Raw genomic sequence first — 15,014 nt, forward strand, 5'->3', positions numbered from 1 at the left:
AAGTAGAGTCAGTGTGTCTAGATACATCATCATAATAGAAACACCCAGATTTTGTTTAAAGGAACAATTACCAGTAACCAGATGCTTCTCCCAGTCATTATCCCTCCTCATTGAGGACAGAGACCCCAGTCAACACTACTTCAAGTTCTGGAAGTGGGGCTGGAGCAACGTCTCAGTAGTTAAGAGCACTGGCTGCTCTTCCAGAGGACTCCAGTTTGATTCCTAGCACCCACATGACAGCTCACAACCACCTGTAACTCCAGTTTCAGGGGATGCAATGCCTTCTTCTGGCCTACACAGACACTGCACCCATTGGTATACACACACACACACACACACACCCCTGTGGATCCACATGGAGACAAGCACTCATACACACAAAATGAAAATATTAAAAAATAAAATTCTGGAACTAGTTATTGGGAATGATTATGCAATAGCATGAATGCAAATGGTAAATTTTATGGTATATGTATCTTATCATTATTTGTTTTTGAGAGTTTCATAAATCCCAGGCTGTTCTCAAACTCATAACAGAGCTGAGGCTGGCCTTGAACTCTTGCTTCTGCTGACTCTACCTACCAAGTGTTGAGATTGCAGGCACGTACCACCACACCCACCCAGTTTTTTTAAGATGACTAAAAGGAAAAGAAAAAAAAAAGGAGCTGTCATTCTAATAGCACAGGTCAGCTTTTCCTGTTAGACTTTATATAAATGGAATAATAACCTTTTGTATGTGTGTTTTTGGCATTATGTTAGTGAGAATCATAGCTGTGGAGTATTCCATTGTGTGACTACACTATCATTTACCCATCCACTCTTCCTAGACATTTGTTTCCTATTTAGGACTATTAAGATAACACTGCTGTGGACATTCATGTCATATTTTAGGTATACAAATATATACATAAGACGTACATTTTGGTTATCTTGCAAAGAGGAGCAAAGAGTGCTTGCTATACCTTTGCAGTCATCCTTTCTCATTCACTATTTCATTCTCCATAAGGGTAAGTATTCTTTGATCCTATTATTTATTGGTGGTATACACTAGGGGTTTTACATGCTAAGCAAGTCCTCTACTACTGAGATACCCCTCCAATGTGGGAGCCTGTTCTCGGGTTCCTCGTGGCTTTACCCAGCAGGTCTGCATAGAGGATGATTAGGACCACGGGCCTGAGTGCAGGTATCTGAGATGGTCTGCACTTGGCTGTGCTGGGGGAGGAGGTCTTTTGCTCCACCCCTTCGAGTCTCTATAAAAACCCTGGGGCAGAGACAGTCGGGGCCCCGTTGGAATAGGTTCCAGGCCCTCTCGAGGCTATCCTTTATTTTCTGTTTATCTCTGCAAGATTCTCTGCAATAAATCCTTCTATCTAATATTTCCTGCTGCTCACACTCAAGAAAACTCTGGGGAGCTGTGGGGTTGGTGGGTAAACGCCCCACACTCCAATTCCTTTTTCTTTTTTTTTTTTTTTTTTTTAAAGACAGGGTCTGTGTAGCCCAGGCTGACATCAAATTCATGATCCTCCTGTCTCAGCATCCTGAGTGCTGGATCCCTTCCTTTGTCTTAGAACTTAGGCCTTCCTTCCCAACCTCCTTCCCCTTCAGAACTAAGTCTTGGTTTGGTTTCCCACAAAGCCCATTTCTGTTAGTGCTGCTACTGATACTTACTTCCATAGCTTCTTAAGGCTTTGCTGACCTTTTGATCTTCCTTCAACTTGCCACATCCTTCCTCAAGACCTTTGTGTGCCATTGTGATGGCTAAGGAAACTCCGTTCTGCACCAGGTATCTCCTTCGTATCTATTAGCCTCTGCCCTAAATTTCTGAAAAATGAGCTCCTAGCAATCTGTACCCTTCCCAGAATGATGTAACTGCTGTGATGATTAACAGCTTGTTCTGGCTTCTGTAAACCCGTTTATCACTGTATACAGGGGAGTAAGGTACCTCCTTCATGGCTGTGAACAGGGGGAAGAGAGACAGCTCCTCACATAGCTGAGGGGAGTGAAGCAGTTTCTTAAACAGCTGCAAATTCCACAGCAACAAGGTAATTGTGGTCTCCACCTTTAAAAACCCTTCCCTTAGCCCCTTCTGGGTAGCATGTCTTCAATATGGCTTTTAAGGCTGTTGCCCTGCTAGCAGTTTTAATAAATCTAGCTGATTACAATTTGAATTGAGTCTGTGGTCTTTTCCCAGTGGTCTCAAACTCCGTAATGCCATCTCTTCTGCTTGGGGCTTGTCTCTTGCTTCATCCACTGTACTCACTCTTCAGAAGTTACTGTCACTTCTTCAGAACACCTTTCCAGACCTCCAAGTCTTCTCCTTTGAGGTACTCCTACAACTTCAATTCAGTGCTTGAATGTCTGTCTATGCATTAAATGTCTGGTTTTCTAAGTTTTTATTTATTGTTGGGGGTGAGGCAAAGGCCATGGCATGGTGTGTGAAGATTGGGGAGCAGTTTGTGGAGTCTGTACTCTTCTACCTTTGTGAGTACCCAGGAGTAAACTCAAGGCACTAGGCTTGTGTGACATCTGGCTGGCCCAAATGTCTGCTCTGCCAGGCTGAACATAAACGTGAGAATGTAAGTACTGGGTCTGCTTCATTCAGTGTCGTTTCTTCAGTGCCTCACACACAGTAGGTGCTCAGTAAACATTTGTCCACTTCCCACATTTGTAAATTGTGGCTTTATAATTTCTCTTTTCCTTAATGAGTTCCATGAAGGCAGGGAATTTTTACCCGCTGTTTTCCTGCCCCAGAACTCACTGAACCAACATATCCACTTCATTTCCAGTTTAGCTGGATACCACACTCATGCCTAATCAGTTTAGGTGTGACTCCATATGAGATTTATCAGCAACAGAATGCTCTCCCAGCCAGAGAGCTGAGATGCTGAAGAAAGCAGCAATAGAAAATCATGCTCCAGTGACCATGACTTCAGGGTTCCTCTGGGAGGTGGGATGTGGCTGACCAGTCTGTAATACTGTGGGACTGTCTCATCATGTTTTCTTCCAAATAAACCCCTTATGAGATGTAGTTCAATGGCAAAGCCTAGCCTGGGTGAGACTCTGGGTTCAATCTGGAGGGCAACAAATAAATGTATACATTTAAAACTTGTATATGGGGCTGGGGTGATGGCTCAGTAAATGACAACACTTTTTGCTCTTGCAGAGGACCAGGTTTCAGTTCCAAGCACCCACACAGCAGCTCACAATTATCTGTAACTTCAGTTCCAGGGGATCCAATGCCCTCTTCTGGCTTTGTAGGCACCAAGCACATATGTGGTACATGTACATAGGTGCATGCAAAATATGCATACACATGAAGCTTTTATAGAAAGCTCAAGTCAGGCCTACTGTGTGCACCTGTAATCCCAGTACTTGAAGGCTGAGAAAGGAAGGTCTCAAGTTCCAGTTTCTTGGATAAGGGCTGCAGTCATGTGACCTGTGAAAAGTTTTAAAGGAAGCATGTGGGAAGGCAGAAGAGGGGAACTGAGCAAGGTGGTCCATGCCTGACTATACGCTTATCATTGGGAAGCTGAGGCAGGAGGATAAGATTCAGACCAGCCTGGGCTTCATAGCAAAACCCTGACAATAACAAAAGAAATAAAACAAGCAGGTAAGCAGCAGACAGAATAGGGTAGAGGGCATGGAGACAGACCTAGAAGTTCTGCTCAGTAGTTATAGATCCTGATTTCCATTTGTAAAATAAAAATTAAAACACTTACCTTGCAATGTTGTTGGGAGGGTTAGAAATATTTGCAAAATATTCCTGGCTCAGGGAGTGCTTGATAAATTAAGACTTTTTACCATTACTCTTTTTTTGTGTGGTGATGAGGGTGTGTCAAATCCAGGGCTTCCATATACTAGGCAAGCAGTCTACCACATCCCCAACCCTTTTTTTTTTTTTTTTTAAATATTTATTTATTATGTATACAGTATTCTGCCTACATGCCAGAAGAGGGCACCAGATCGAATTTCAGATGGCTAAGAGCCACCATGTGGTTACTGGGAATTGAACTCAGGACCTCTGGAAGAACAACCAGTGCTCTTAACCTCTGAGCCATCACTCCAGCCTCCCCCCATCCCTTTCTTATTTATTACTTATGCGGCTGAGACAGGAGCTCATTAAGTTACCCAGGTAGGCCATGGACTTTCCACCCTCCTAGACAGTTGGGACCACGGCTAGGTTTGGCTTACCCCATCATTTTATGCTTCCTCCTTGTGAACACAGGCACAAAGACGGTATGCAGCTAAACGCTCAGGCTGTTCACATTACAAGAACACCAGCCTCCCCCTACCCCCAGGTCTTCAAATTATTAAAACAACAACAACAACAACAAAACACCAACACGGAATTTCTTTAAACATCCAGAGTTGAACTCGGCCAAGCAAAGCCTTCTGCTAACATCACTGAGGGAGTGAATAGCCCAGAATCAAGGCACAGTCAGCTTCCAACAGAGGTAAAGGTGGCGGCGGCGGCGGCGGCAGGGCCAATGGCTCACAGGCTGGACTGGCCCCAAAGCATCAGGCTGACACCTGCCTTTTTTGCAGCTCTGGGTTGCAGGAACCTCAGACAGCGTTGTCCTTTGCGATAGCGCCACCTAGTGGGAATGCAGAGGTACTGCCGTGAGTTTCCAACCGTGCTCAGGATCAGTGCGACAGGGTGGGAGGGCCAGGGTCTTCTATCCAACTGCTCGATCGATCCACACTTCGGCCAAGTGACGCACTCCTGTGACCCTGTGGAGGAAGCCGCACCGTCCTTCCCCTCCCAAGTAACTGACCAGGGACCATACTCGACACTTTGCTATCCTCGCACCAAGTCCTGGAAACAGGCCAGAGAGACCCTGTCGTTCTGTGCAGAGCCATGGGACGGATGGAGAAACCCAGGCTTGGCAGGCGCGGAGATCACACAACAACCGTAGAGGAGCCGCGGGGGGAGCCACGCCGGCTTCTCGGGCCGCGGCGGAGGGCGCCTTCCCGACCGCACACCGGGTCCGCCCCAGGCGCAGGGGCGGGCGGGCGACGCAGCCCGACGGCTCGCCGGGGTGGGGGGCAGCGGGACGGACACCGCCAGCCGCCGCCCACCGAGCGCCCGCGACCCCGGCGCGCGGGCGGGGCCGCGAGGGGCCGAGCAGGCAGCCCGAGCGCGACGCCGAGAGCCCTTGGGAACGCCGACGCCGACCACGTGACGGGGGGGAGGGAAAGCGCCGGCCGAGGGCCGTCGTGCGCGGCCACGCACGACGCACGCACACGCACGGAGGCGCTTCGAGCGGCAGGCGGAGGGCCCCGGGTCACATGTGGAGGGTGACAGGCGCGGGCCGGGGGGCGGGAAAGACGCGCGGATCACGTGCCGGGGGCCGGAGCTCCGAGGTCACGTGAGGCCGGAGGCGGGGCCGCCGCGGAGGGGGAGGGCCGCGCGGCTTCCGGCGGCCGTGGGGGGGGGGGGGGGGTGGGCCGGCGAGCGGAGGGGGCCTGTCCCGGAGGTGGCGGCGGCGCCATCTTGGCGAAGGGGGGATCAGGAAGTGCGGACCGCGGCGGCGGCGGAGCCCGGAGCGGAGGCCGGAGGCTCCCGGCCCGCCGGCCCCGGAGCGGAGCGGAGCGGAGGATGCAGCAGCCGCAGCCGCAGGGGCAGCAGCAGCAGCCGGGGCCGGGGCAGCAGCTGGGGGTCCAGGGGGCGGCGCCGGGGGCCGGGGGCGGCCCGGGAGGGGGCCCGGGGCCGGGGCCCTGCCTGAGGCGAGAGCTGAAGCTGCTCGAGTCCATCTTCCACCGCGGCCACGAGCGCTTCCGCATTGCCAGCGCCTGCCTGGACGAGCTGAGCTGCGAGTTCCTGCTGGCCGGAGCCGGAGGGGCCGGGGCCGCGCCCGGACCCCATCTCCCCTCCCGGGGGTCGGTACCGGGGGACCCCGTCCGCATCCACTGCAACATCACGGTGAGGACCTTCTCGTTTGCACCGCGCTGGGGGTCCCTTGTCTGGTGCTCGAAATCACACCGTAACAACCTCCTGCTCTCGAAGGACCCGGAGGCCGGAGCCCCCTCTCGGGGTTCGGCTCCCTCTCGCCAGGCTACACTTGTTTCTTCAGCCTGAGGTTCTGTGGTGCAGTCACAGTCTCTGCTGTTGACCCCTGAGAGCGAGGGACACCCGGACATGGGGCCCCTCGACCACCCCCTCCTGTGAACCCACCTACACCTCAGGTTTTGTGATCTGGGTCCCTTTTGCATACTCCTCCACAACTTTACCACGCCACTTAGGAATGCCCATTTCTTCTCCCCACCCCCAACTCGAATGAGATTCCAGGCCTCTGCTGGGAGGACCTAGCCTGGAACTCGGCCCAGTTCGGTAGTGACCCCTTCTCAGCAGTTCTTTCCACTTCGATGTTACCACCTGTGGGTTCCCTCTGCCCGAGCACCCCTCGTGCAACCCCATTCTGCTCCCTGAATTTCACCAAGTGATAGTTCGCTGTTCAATGACTCCGCTTTGGATTTCCTCATACTCCGGTGTAACTCACCTTTAGCTCCTCTTTTAAGATGCCTCAGCTGGTAGCAACATTGCCACTCCCCTCCCCGTTCCTGGGGTCCTGTCTGCTTGTCCTAGGTGGTGGTTGCCTTTTCTGGTGGTGATAGCAATGTGTGTGTGTGTTGAGCGGTAACAGCGCCATTGCTCCTGAGTGGGCATCATTCCATCCTAACTATACTAGATCAGGAAACACCTTACATGTGTCCTGTCTTATTTTATCCCCTAGTGTCCCTTGAGGAAATTGTTGGGTGTAATTTTGTAACATCTGGTACTGCATGATCGTGTTGGTTGATAACACCCACTGTTACCTTGTCCCACCTGGAGCTAGCTAGCTGGAGGGCTAGTACCTTTATCCACACTGGAAATGGGAGTGACCTGGGGAAAGAGACCTGTGAATTCTGTGGTACTTGAACGCTTCAATTCGTGTTTCATGGTGTTTTCTATCCCTTTCTGCCACCAAACCAGGTCATGGTTTGGTGAGGTGTGGGAGTGGAGTAGTAATGAGACACTTGAGTTTTGATGGGGAATCATCTATCCAAGCTGAGGCTTACCTCACCAAGCTATGACCACCAGGAGTGGCTCAGTCAAGTAAAGATTTTAGCATCTTTGGTACTGTTTTTCCTGCAGCACTGGTTAGAACTATGGCATCGCTAAGATCCCCAGTAGAAGTGGGTAAGGCTTCCTTGGCATGTGTTGAAACATCAAAGATTGGATTTTGCTAAGTGGATTCACTTACGGGTAGGTTTGCTTCCTCCAGCTGCTTCCTTTCAGTTTCCAGAGGCCAGCTCCTAGCTTTGTCTTTGGGGGTTCTCAGCTGCAGTGCCCATGGCCCCTCTAAAGGAAACTTGGCCTATACTGGCCCCCTTGCCTTGGGCAGAGTGGGGGAGTCTGTTTAGGCTCCTTTGGCACGGTGGCTCAGGAATGCTGGGAATGTCAGTAGCGTAGGCTTCTTTCTCCCAGCCCATGCCTGGACTGAGGAGAGGGCAGGTTCCTGAGGGAGTGGTAGGGAGAATGGGTCTTAGAGGGGTTCTGTTTGGAGGGGGGGTGGTCTTGCACATACCCTTTTATTATTAGCTTTGAAGACTGTATTTTAGTTCCTCCCCCGGTGGCTACAGCCTGCATTTTCCTCATCAGTGTGACTGTTAGGAGGTGATCTTCCTTCCCCCCATTCTGGAGTTTGGAAACACTGAAAGACTCTAGCCTGGGTGTGGGAGAACTTGGAGTGTGACCATCAGGACAGTAGAGCCTCTTCGATAGTGTTATCTTGCCCTGGTTTTTACTCTGGGAGAAAGTAAGTGTGCAGGTTGCCTCTTAGTCCAGGTCCTCCCAGGCTCTTTTTCTAGAAAAGCTGAGCTGGTGTTTTTGAGTGTAGGGCATAATGGTGGGAAGGAAAGGAACCAGAAGTCTTCAGGGAAGAAGGAAGGCTAAGCAAAAACTGGTTTCTCAGTTTCCCCTGGTGACCACTCTCCTGCTTTCCCTTCAGGAATCCTACCCTGCTGTGCCCCCGATCTGGTCGGTGGAGTCTGATGACCCTAACTTGGCTGCTGTCTTGGAGAGGCTGGTGGACATAAAGAAAGGGAATACTTTGGTGAGGGGGGCAGGGGGGAGAGTGCATGTGTTCCTGGTGAGGTTTCAGCCACCAAAGTACCCAATGAGAGATAGGTAGATCTGAAAGTGGATGGTACCCCAGTGGAGCGTCTTGGTGCAAACTTCTTAGGAGAGTTGTTTACTAAAGCCAGAGGAGGTAGATTCCTATAGCAGCTCCAGGGTAGGTCTACTAGGGAAAGTCATTTCTATAACTGTGAGGGCCATCCAGTTAGAGAACCAGCCACCATTTGGGGATCTGAGATAAAAGCTCATCCATACAGCAATTCAGATTGCAGTAGGGAAGGTGTAGTTGATGTTTCTGTGGTCTCCACTCCAGCTTTTGCAGCATCTGAAGAGGATCATCTCCGATCTGTGTAAACTCTACAACCTCCCTCAGCATCCTGATGTGGAAATGCTGGATCAGCCCTTGCCAGCAGAGCAGGTATGCAGTTGAGGATTGGGCTTTGGGTCCTGCTGTTCAGTCATCCCATAGAGTGATTGACAAATACTTGATAATTGAGATGGAACTGCAGTTGCTCCTTCCAACCCCCGCTATGCCCAAACACCTGTGATTCTCAGCCTCTTTCTTCTCCAGATGAGAATCCAGCTAAATGGGGCACTACTCACTGCTTCTGTCCTGTCAGAACTCATTCTCAGGCAGCATTCCTCAGGTTGAGATGAGGAGGGTGTTTTACCGTTACCTTAGCAATAGCGGTTGATGGCTATTGGAAAGCCAGGCCCTTTGTTGAGAACCAGAAATGCACTGTCACTCTAGAGGAGATCAAATGAAAGACAGCAGAATAGAGGACAAGAACAGCAGTCCCCGTCCGTCTGTCCATCCATCCCCCCCTTTGACATGTAGTAAGAAGAGAATAATTGGCTCGTAGCAAAGTCATCCATCCCTTGGGCTCATGCTGGCTGGTGGAGAAACTGGCACCTTTATGGGCACAGTGCCCAGCTTCCAGACCTTCAGGGCCAGGGGGGTAGGTCGGAGGCTGCACTCTAGCAACCTCCTGGGCTCTGACCTTCATCTTTGCCCCCGTCTCCACTACAGTGCACGCAGGAAGAAGTGTCTTCAGAAGATGAAGATGAGGAGATGCCTGAGGTAGGCTTGCCACTTGAGATGGCATTGACGGGAAGTGTTTTTCATTAGTATGGGTCACTCATTATAAACAGCTCCATCTTCATACTGGGGAAAGAAACTTATCACTGGAATAAAGAGTGTCCTAAAGTGAAGGAGATTGCCGTCTATTATCTATTCTTTGAAAGCATTTAGGTGTGAATCTGTTAAAACAGATACTGGACAAACTTCATCTCAGATGGCTTCAAGAGTCCTCACAGACCCTAGTTTGCACACTGATTGTCTTACTTGGGGAGTTTCAATTATTCTCATGAAGCTACAGTTTTCTCCTCTATAAAATAGGATTATGATACATATTATATAGTTGTTTCAGATAGTAAATAGTAATGTATAATGTACCTGATATATGCATGGATGTTTTCCTGCATGAATGTCTGTGCATTACATACCTGCAGTGCCTGTGGAGGCCAAAAAAAGGCATCAGATCCCCTGGGACTAGAATTACAGATGGTTGTAAGCCACCATGTGGGTGGTGGGAACCAGTTTTCTAGAAGAGCAGCCAGTGCTCTTGACTGCTGAGCCATCTTTCTAGCTCTTGTTTGTTTTTTTGAGACAGTCTTGTGTAAGCTAGGCTGCCCTCAAACTCACTTGTGTGGTCGAGGATGGCTTGATTTGATCCACCTGCCACTACCTCCCAAGTGCTGGAACTACAGACGTGTACCTCCATGTCTAACTGCAGGTGCTTCTCTAGAATATAAACAAGAGTTAGGTTGAACTTCATAGCCAGATAGAACTTACCTTGTTTCTGTAAAGTCTACTTTGACTGGGCATGAGAATTAATTCACTAGCCTTTAGCTTTTCTGTAAAATGGAGATAATGATAGAATAATTCAGCGTTATAAAGGAATAAAGTAAGCTAGTGTGTGTTGCCCTAGCATGGAACTTGACAGGATGTCCTGTTGTACTATGGTATCTCTGATCGTGTTTCCTAGCATTGGACCCAGATTCTGTAACTCTGTACTGATCTTCAGACCCACAGTGGGCTGATGAGCCATGAAACAGTCTTTCCTGGCAGTGTCCAGCCCTCTGTACCACGCCCTAGCACCTGACTGTGGAGCTGAAGCTGCCTCTGGGTGGCCTCCCCTTGTGAGCCGCTTGGTCACGCAGAGCCGGGTGAATAGGAGCTAATCATGTTGTGGAGTTCAGCCATCTCCTGCTTTGGGCCACCTCATTTCCATCTGGGGACTCAATTCAGATCCTGCTCTTGTAGGGAGAGGAAGAATTTCATGGTCTGGATTTCTCCTTATGTTTTTAAGATGTATTGTATGTGTGTTGAAAGTCAAGACAACTTGGAGGAGTCAGTTCTATCTACTGTGTAGGCTCCAGGGATTGAACACATGTTATCAAGCTTAGCCGCACACACCTATACCCACTGAGCCAACCTAGCTGGCTCCTAGTTTTCTCTGTTAGGCCTAGGGTCCTAAGGACTCTGGGGTGTGAGAGTCTAGCCTAATAAAACAAGTTGTTAATCATCACTGCAGGCCAAAGTCAGTCATCTAGAAATTGAGAAGTGTCTGCTGCCAAGGGAATTCTAGGGGCAGTTGAAACAGGGTTTTCCTAGGGAACAGAAGACAGTCCCTTTCTCAGTCCTCTTTTTAGCTCTGCTGCTGTGGTTTGGGAATTGAGAAAGAGAAGAAAATTGCCTTGGGAGGCCAGATGTATTGACACACACCTGTAATCCGGTACTCAGGAGGCTGAAGCAGGATGATCCCTGCAAGCTTGAAGCTAGCCTGGTCTACATAGTGAGTTCCAGGATAGCAAAGGCTACATAGCAAGACCCTGTCTCAAAATCAAAGCTTCGTGCACACCTGTATCCCTAATACTTGTCAGGTGGAAGCAGAAGGATTGGGGTTATCCTCACTATATAATGAGTTTGAGGACAGTCTGGGCTATCTGAGACTCAGTCTCAAAAAACTAGACCCAGCTTGCCTTGGCCTTTAGATTGTGGAGGGAATGAGGCTGAGCCATTTTCTTGAACTGGAAAATGTATTACTAAGAACGCCACGGGGGCTCAGGGCTCCGGGACAAGTGGGATAAAGAAAGGATAGTTTATCCACTACCTTTGTGGTGTCGTTCCTCTGCTCCCACACCTACCTCAGGACACAGAAGACCTAGATCACTATGAAATGAAAGAGGAAGAGCCAGCGGAGGGCAAGAAATCAGAAGACGATGGCATCGGAAAAGAAAACCTGGCCATCCTAGAGAAAATTAAAAAGAACCAGAGGCAAGATTACTTAAATGTACGTGCCTTGTAGAGAGGCAAGGCGAAGGGTTGGTGGGTACTGGCTGGGGAGTGGTAGGCCACTGCTCATCAGTATGGAGAGCTGCCTCGTTTGTGGGCTCGGTCTGCTCCTTCCCCTAGGCCAGAGTGCCTTAAGGCTTCCTCCCAGATCAAGGAGTAATGGTGTGCTCTCCTTCCCAGGGTGCAGTGTCTGGCTCGGTGCAGGCCACTGACCGGCTGATGAAGGAGCTCAGGGACATATACCGATCACAGAGTTTCAAAGGCGGTGAGTTTGCCCAGGGCTGCACAGGAGTTCCTCAAAGGACAGGCGTGGGCTGGAAAGATGGCTCTGTGGATAAAACCACTTGCCACCAGGTTTCAGGACCTGAGTTCAGTCTCTAATACCCACGTGACGGAGAGAGCCTCCACTTGCATGGGCGGCACATGCGCAGATTCATGCAATGGTTTTTAGAAGGATGAGCCCTGAGAATGTTTATATACAAATGCTTATAAACTTCTCAGACTGGGATTGGAACTCCTCAAGGCATGCGTTGGTGCATATCCAGAGACAAACCTGGACCCTTGGAACTTTTTTTTTCCTCCCCAAGTCTGGCTATTCTGAAACTCATTCTGTATACCAGGCTGGCCTTGAACTCATAAATCCACCTGCCTCTGCCTCCCCAGCACCTTAAAGCGGATTAAAGGCATGCACCACCACTTCCTGGCTTGAGCCTTTTTCTTACAGCGAGGGAGGGATCCCCCTGTTGGTCCAGACCTATCTTCTCATGCCTCCTCTCCTTCCAGGAAACTATGCAGTCGAACTCGTGAATGACAGTCTCTATGACTGGAATGTCAAACTCCTCAAGTGAGTGGCAGCTCTGGGATGAGACAGCAAATAAGTGGAGTGACTGGTGGGACCCTGGGCAGTCGTGTCCCAGCCAGTGTGTTGGTTGCAGGGTCCCAGGAGCAGGTGTGGGCACTGGGGCCCGTAGGAGGCTGCTCAGTCAGGGCCCAGCAGTCTGAGCCCAGATCCGTTGCTTTGCAGAGTTGACCAGGACAGTGCTTTGCACAATGATCTCCAGATCCTGAAGGAGAAGGAAGGAGCAGACTTCATCCTACTTAATTTCTCCTTTAAAGTAAGATGACCTTTCTCAGTGCTCCCTCCCTGCCTGCCTCGAGTCCTAGGGGAGTGCAGGCCCCCCTCCCTGACTGCTGTCTGCCTCTCTCTCAGGATAACTTCCCCTTTGACCCACCGTTCGTCAGGGTTGTGTCTCCAGTCCTCTCTGGAGGGTGAGTGGCCGGGCAGAGGGACTGGCTGTTGGTGGTGCAGCAGGTGAGGAAGGGACTGGCCCTCTGGCCAGGCACAGCTGACTAACCTTTCTTCTGCAGGTATGTGCTGGGTGGAGGTGCCATCTGCATGGAACTTCTCACCAAGCAGGTGAGCGAGCCTGTCTCACTCTTGCCCTTGGCCTGGGCGGGGCTGCCTGAGCTTTAACCATTGGGGTTGGGGAGCAAACCACAGCCGTAATATGGCCTGTTCCCAGCAGCCTAGGTGGACAGGTGGTGACTGTCCTGGGAGTAGAGGGACCCTTCTGTAAAGGCAGCTTCTTCCCTGGAGAGGTGCTGACCCTAACTCCTGCTCTGTCCCTGCTGTGCCCAGGGCTGGAGCAGTGCTTACTCCATAGAGTCCGTGATCATGCAGATCAGCGCCACGCTGGTGAAGGGAAAGGCACGGGTGCAGTTTGGAGCCAACAAAGTAAGGGCCCTGGGACTCTGGGGAGCCAAGGACGACAGCGTGGGCCTCTAGCTGGCTAAAGCTGCCTTTGAGGGACAGAGAGGAGCAGGCCTCTGAAATGGAGGGAGGGCCTTGGCCTCAGGGGCACCTCAGATGTTGGGGTGGGCACAGGTCTGGGAAGGGAAGCTGTATGTGGTGTGTCTTCAAGGCCTTCCCAGGCAGAGGGGCTTAGTGCTGGAAGCTAGGACTCTTAGGTCCCTGGGTGACAGCCTGCAGATGAGGGACAGTAGGCTGCAGCTGGCCGTGATCTGACCTGGCGACTTTGTCTCCCCAGTCTCAGTACAGCCTAACAAGAGCACAGCAGTCCTACAAGTCTTTGGTGCAGATCCACGAAAAAAATGGTGAGGCTGCAGCCCGGCCCCAGGAGAGCCAGCCCCACGCCAGCCAAGTGCGAGAGCCTTTGGTTTCTGAGCCTTACTGTCCACTGATCCAGCATCTGCCCAGTTCTCCAGAAGTCTGGAGGGGGCTAACCTCACTCTTCTCCCCAAGAAGGACCAGGGGTGGGGTCAAAGGTAGACTGGGTACTGCCATCCAATTCCTGTTACTTCTGGGTGGGCTCACCATTCTCCCTCCCTTTAATAGCCTCCAGGTAAGTATCCTCAGCTTCTCTACACTTTGTCCCCACACTGGACTGGACGTCCTTCCTAGGATCTGCTTTCCTGGCACAGTGGAGATATCCTCAGGGATTGGAGTGGTCAGAGTTGCCCTGGGCCTGCCCTTACTGTGCTGGTTTGTGTTTTCTGTGCAGGCTGGTACACACCCCCAAAGGAAGATGGCTAACCCTGGAGTATCATCCCTTCCTCCTCCCCCAGGCACCACTGGACCAATTACCTTTGAATGCTGTATTTGGATCTCACGCTGCCTCTGGTTCCCTCCCTCATTTTTCCTGGACGTGATAGCTCTGCCTATTGCAGGACAATGATGGCTATTCTAAACGCTAAGGAAAAACAACCACCAACCACACACTGAACTGTTTCAAGTACTCAAGACTGACTACAGACCAACCACCTTGCTGGAACCCTTGCTAGCAGGCATTCTTATAAAGAAACTCTCAAGCCTCCTTACGTTGCTGGAAACTCAGCTGTGCTCCAGACTAGAGCCTCCTTACCTATGCTATGGGTTTTTAATTTATTTTCTCTTATTTCATGTACACTGCTTTTTTTGGTTACAGTGTATGATGGATGTGTATGGAAAAAAAATGTATCTTTGGGAAAACAATTACAGTTTGTTAATTTGAAGATGCTGGTCTTGACTCATCTTTATTTTTATTCCTACATCCCCTGACTGCTGGGTGGTGGGGAGGGGTGCCAGGCCCACCATGCTCTGGTAGCAAGGAGAAGCTGCAGAGAGGCTGCATTTTGCTGCTTGCACAAGAGAAATAGCGCTGAAGCACTCGCCTGATCTGACCCTAGGTGCTCCTAAAGGCCTCCGAAGCAACCAGCACCTGCATTTCTTGGAACAGTCTGGCCTGCTGAACTACAGCGCAGAGGCCCAGAAACAACTTGGTTGTTACTGCTACTTTGTACTAATCTCCATTTTGAAATTTCCAAGAAAAAGATGAGACTGGAGTAGCAGCTTCATAAACTTCTTTTAAGTTGAGTGGGGTGGGGCCCAGGCTCCTGGATGCATGAGGTTTGCTCTAATCCCAGCAACCTGCTAGGTGGCTGTAACTCCTTGGTTCCCTGCCTTCCCATCCTCTCTGCTCACCTCTCATCTGCTTCATTAGGTGGTCTAAGAAAAGACGTGAACTTTGGATTCTTTGT

General features: G+C 50.6%; 1 protein-coding gene across 2 annotated transcripts; it reads left to right on the forward strand.

Annotated features, from left to right (window-relative positions):
* Positions 1 to 5,458: 5,458 nt before the first annotated feature.
* Positions 5,459 to 14,489, forward strand: Ube2q1 (ubiquitin conjugating enzyme E2 Q1). Of its 2 annotated transcripts, none has more exons than XM_059265692.1 (13): positions 5,459 to 5,923; positions 7,992 to 8,096; positions 8,433 to 8,537; positions 9,150 to 9,200; positions 11,335 to 11,475; positions 11,658 to 11,742; positions 12,261 to 12,321; positions 12,502 to 12,592; positions 12,688 to 12,746; positions 12,846 to 12,894; positions 13,117 to 13,212; positions 13,526 to 13,592; positions 14,000 to 14,489. In XM_059265692.1, the coding sequence occupies exons 1-13, from the start codon at positions 5,600 to 5,602 to the stop codon at positions 14,029 to 14,031; spliced, it is 1,266 nt and encodes a 421-aa protein (XP_059121675.1). In that variant the 5' UTR covers positions 5,459 to 5,599; the 3' UTR covers positions 14,032 to 14,489. The 2 variants fall into 2 exon arrangements, with proteins under 2 accessions (XP_059121675.1, XP_059121676.1); XM_059265693.1 differs by lacking the exon at positions 5,459 to 5,923 and adding an exon at positions 7,136 to 7,246.
* Positions 14,490 to 15,014: the final 525 nt, after the last annotated feature.

Source organism: Peromyscus eremicus, chromosome 6 (genome assembly GCF_949786415.1).
Source record: "Peromyscus eremicus chromosome 6, PerEre_H2_v1, whole genome shotgun sequence".
Classification (NCBI taxonomy): Eukaryota; Metazoa; Chordata; class Mammalia; order Rodentia; family Cricetidae; genus Peromyscus; species Peromyscus eremicus.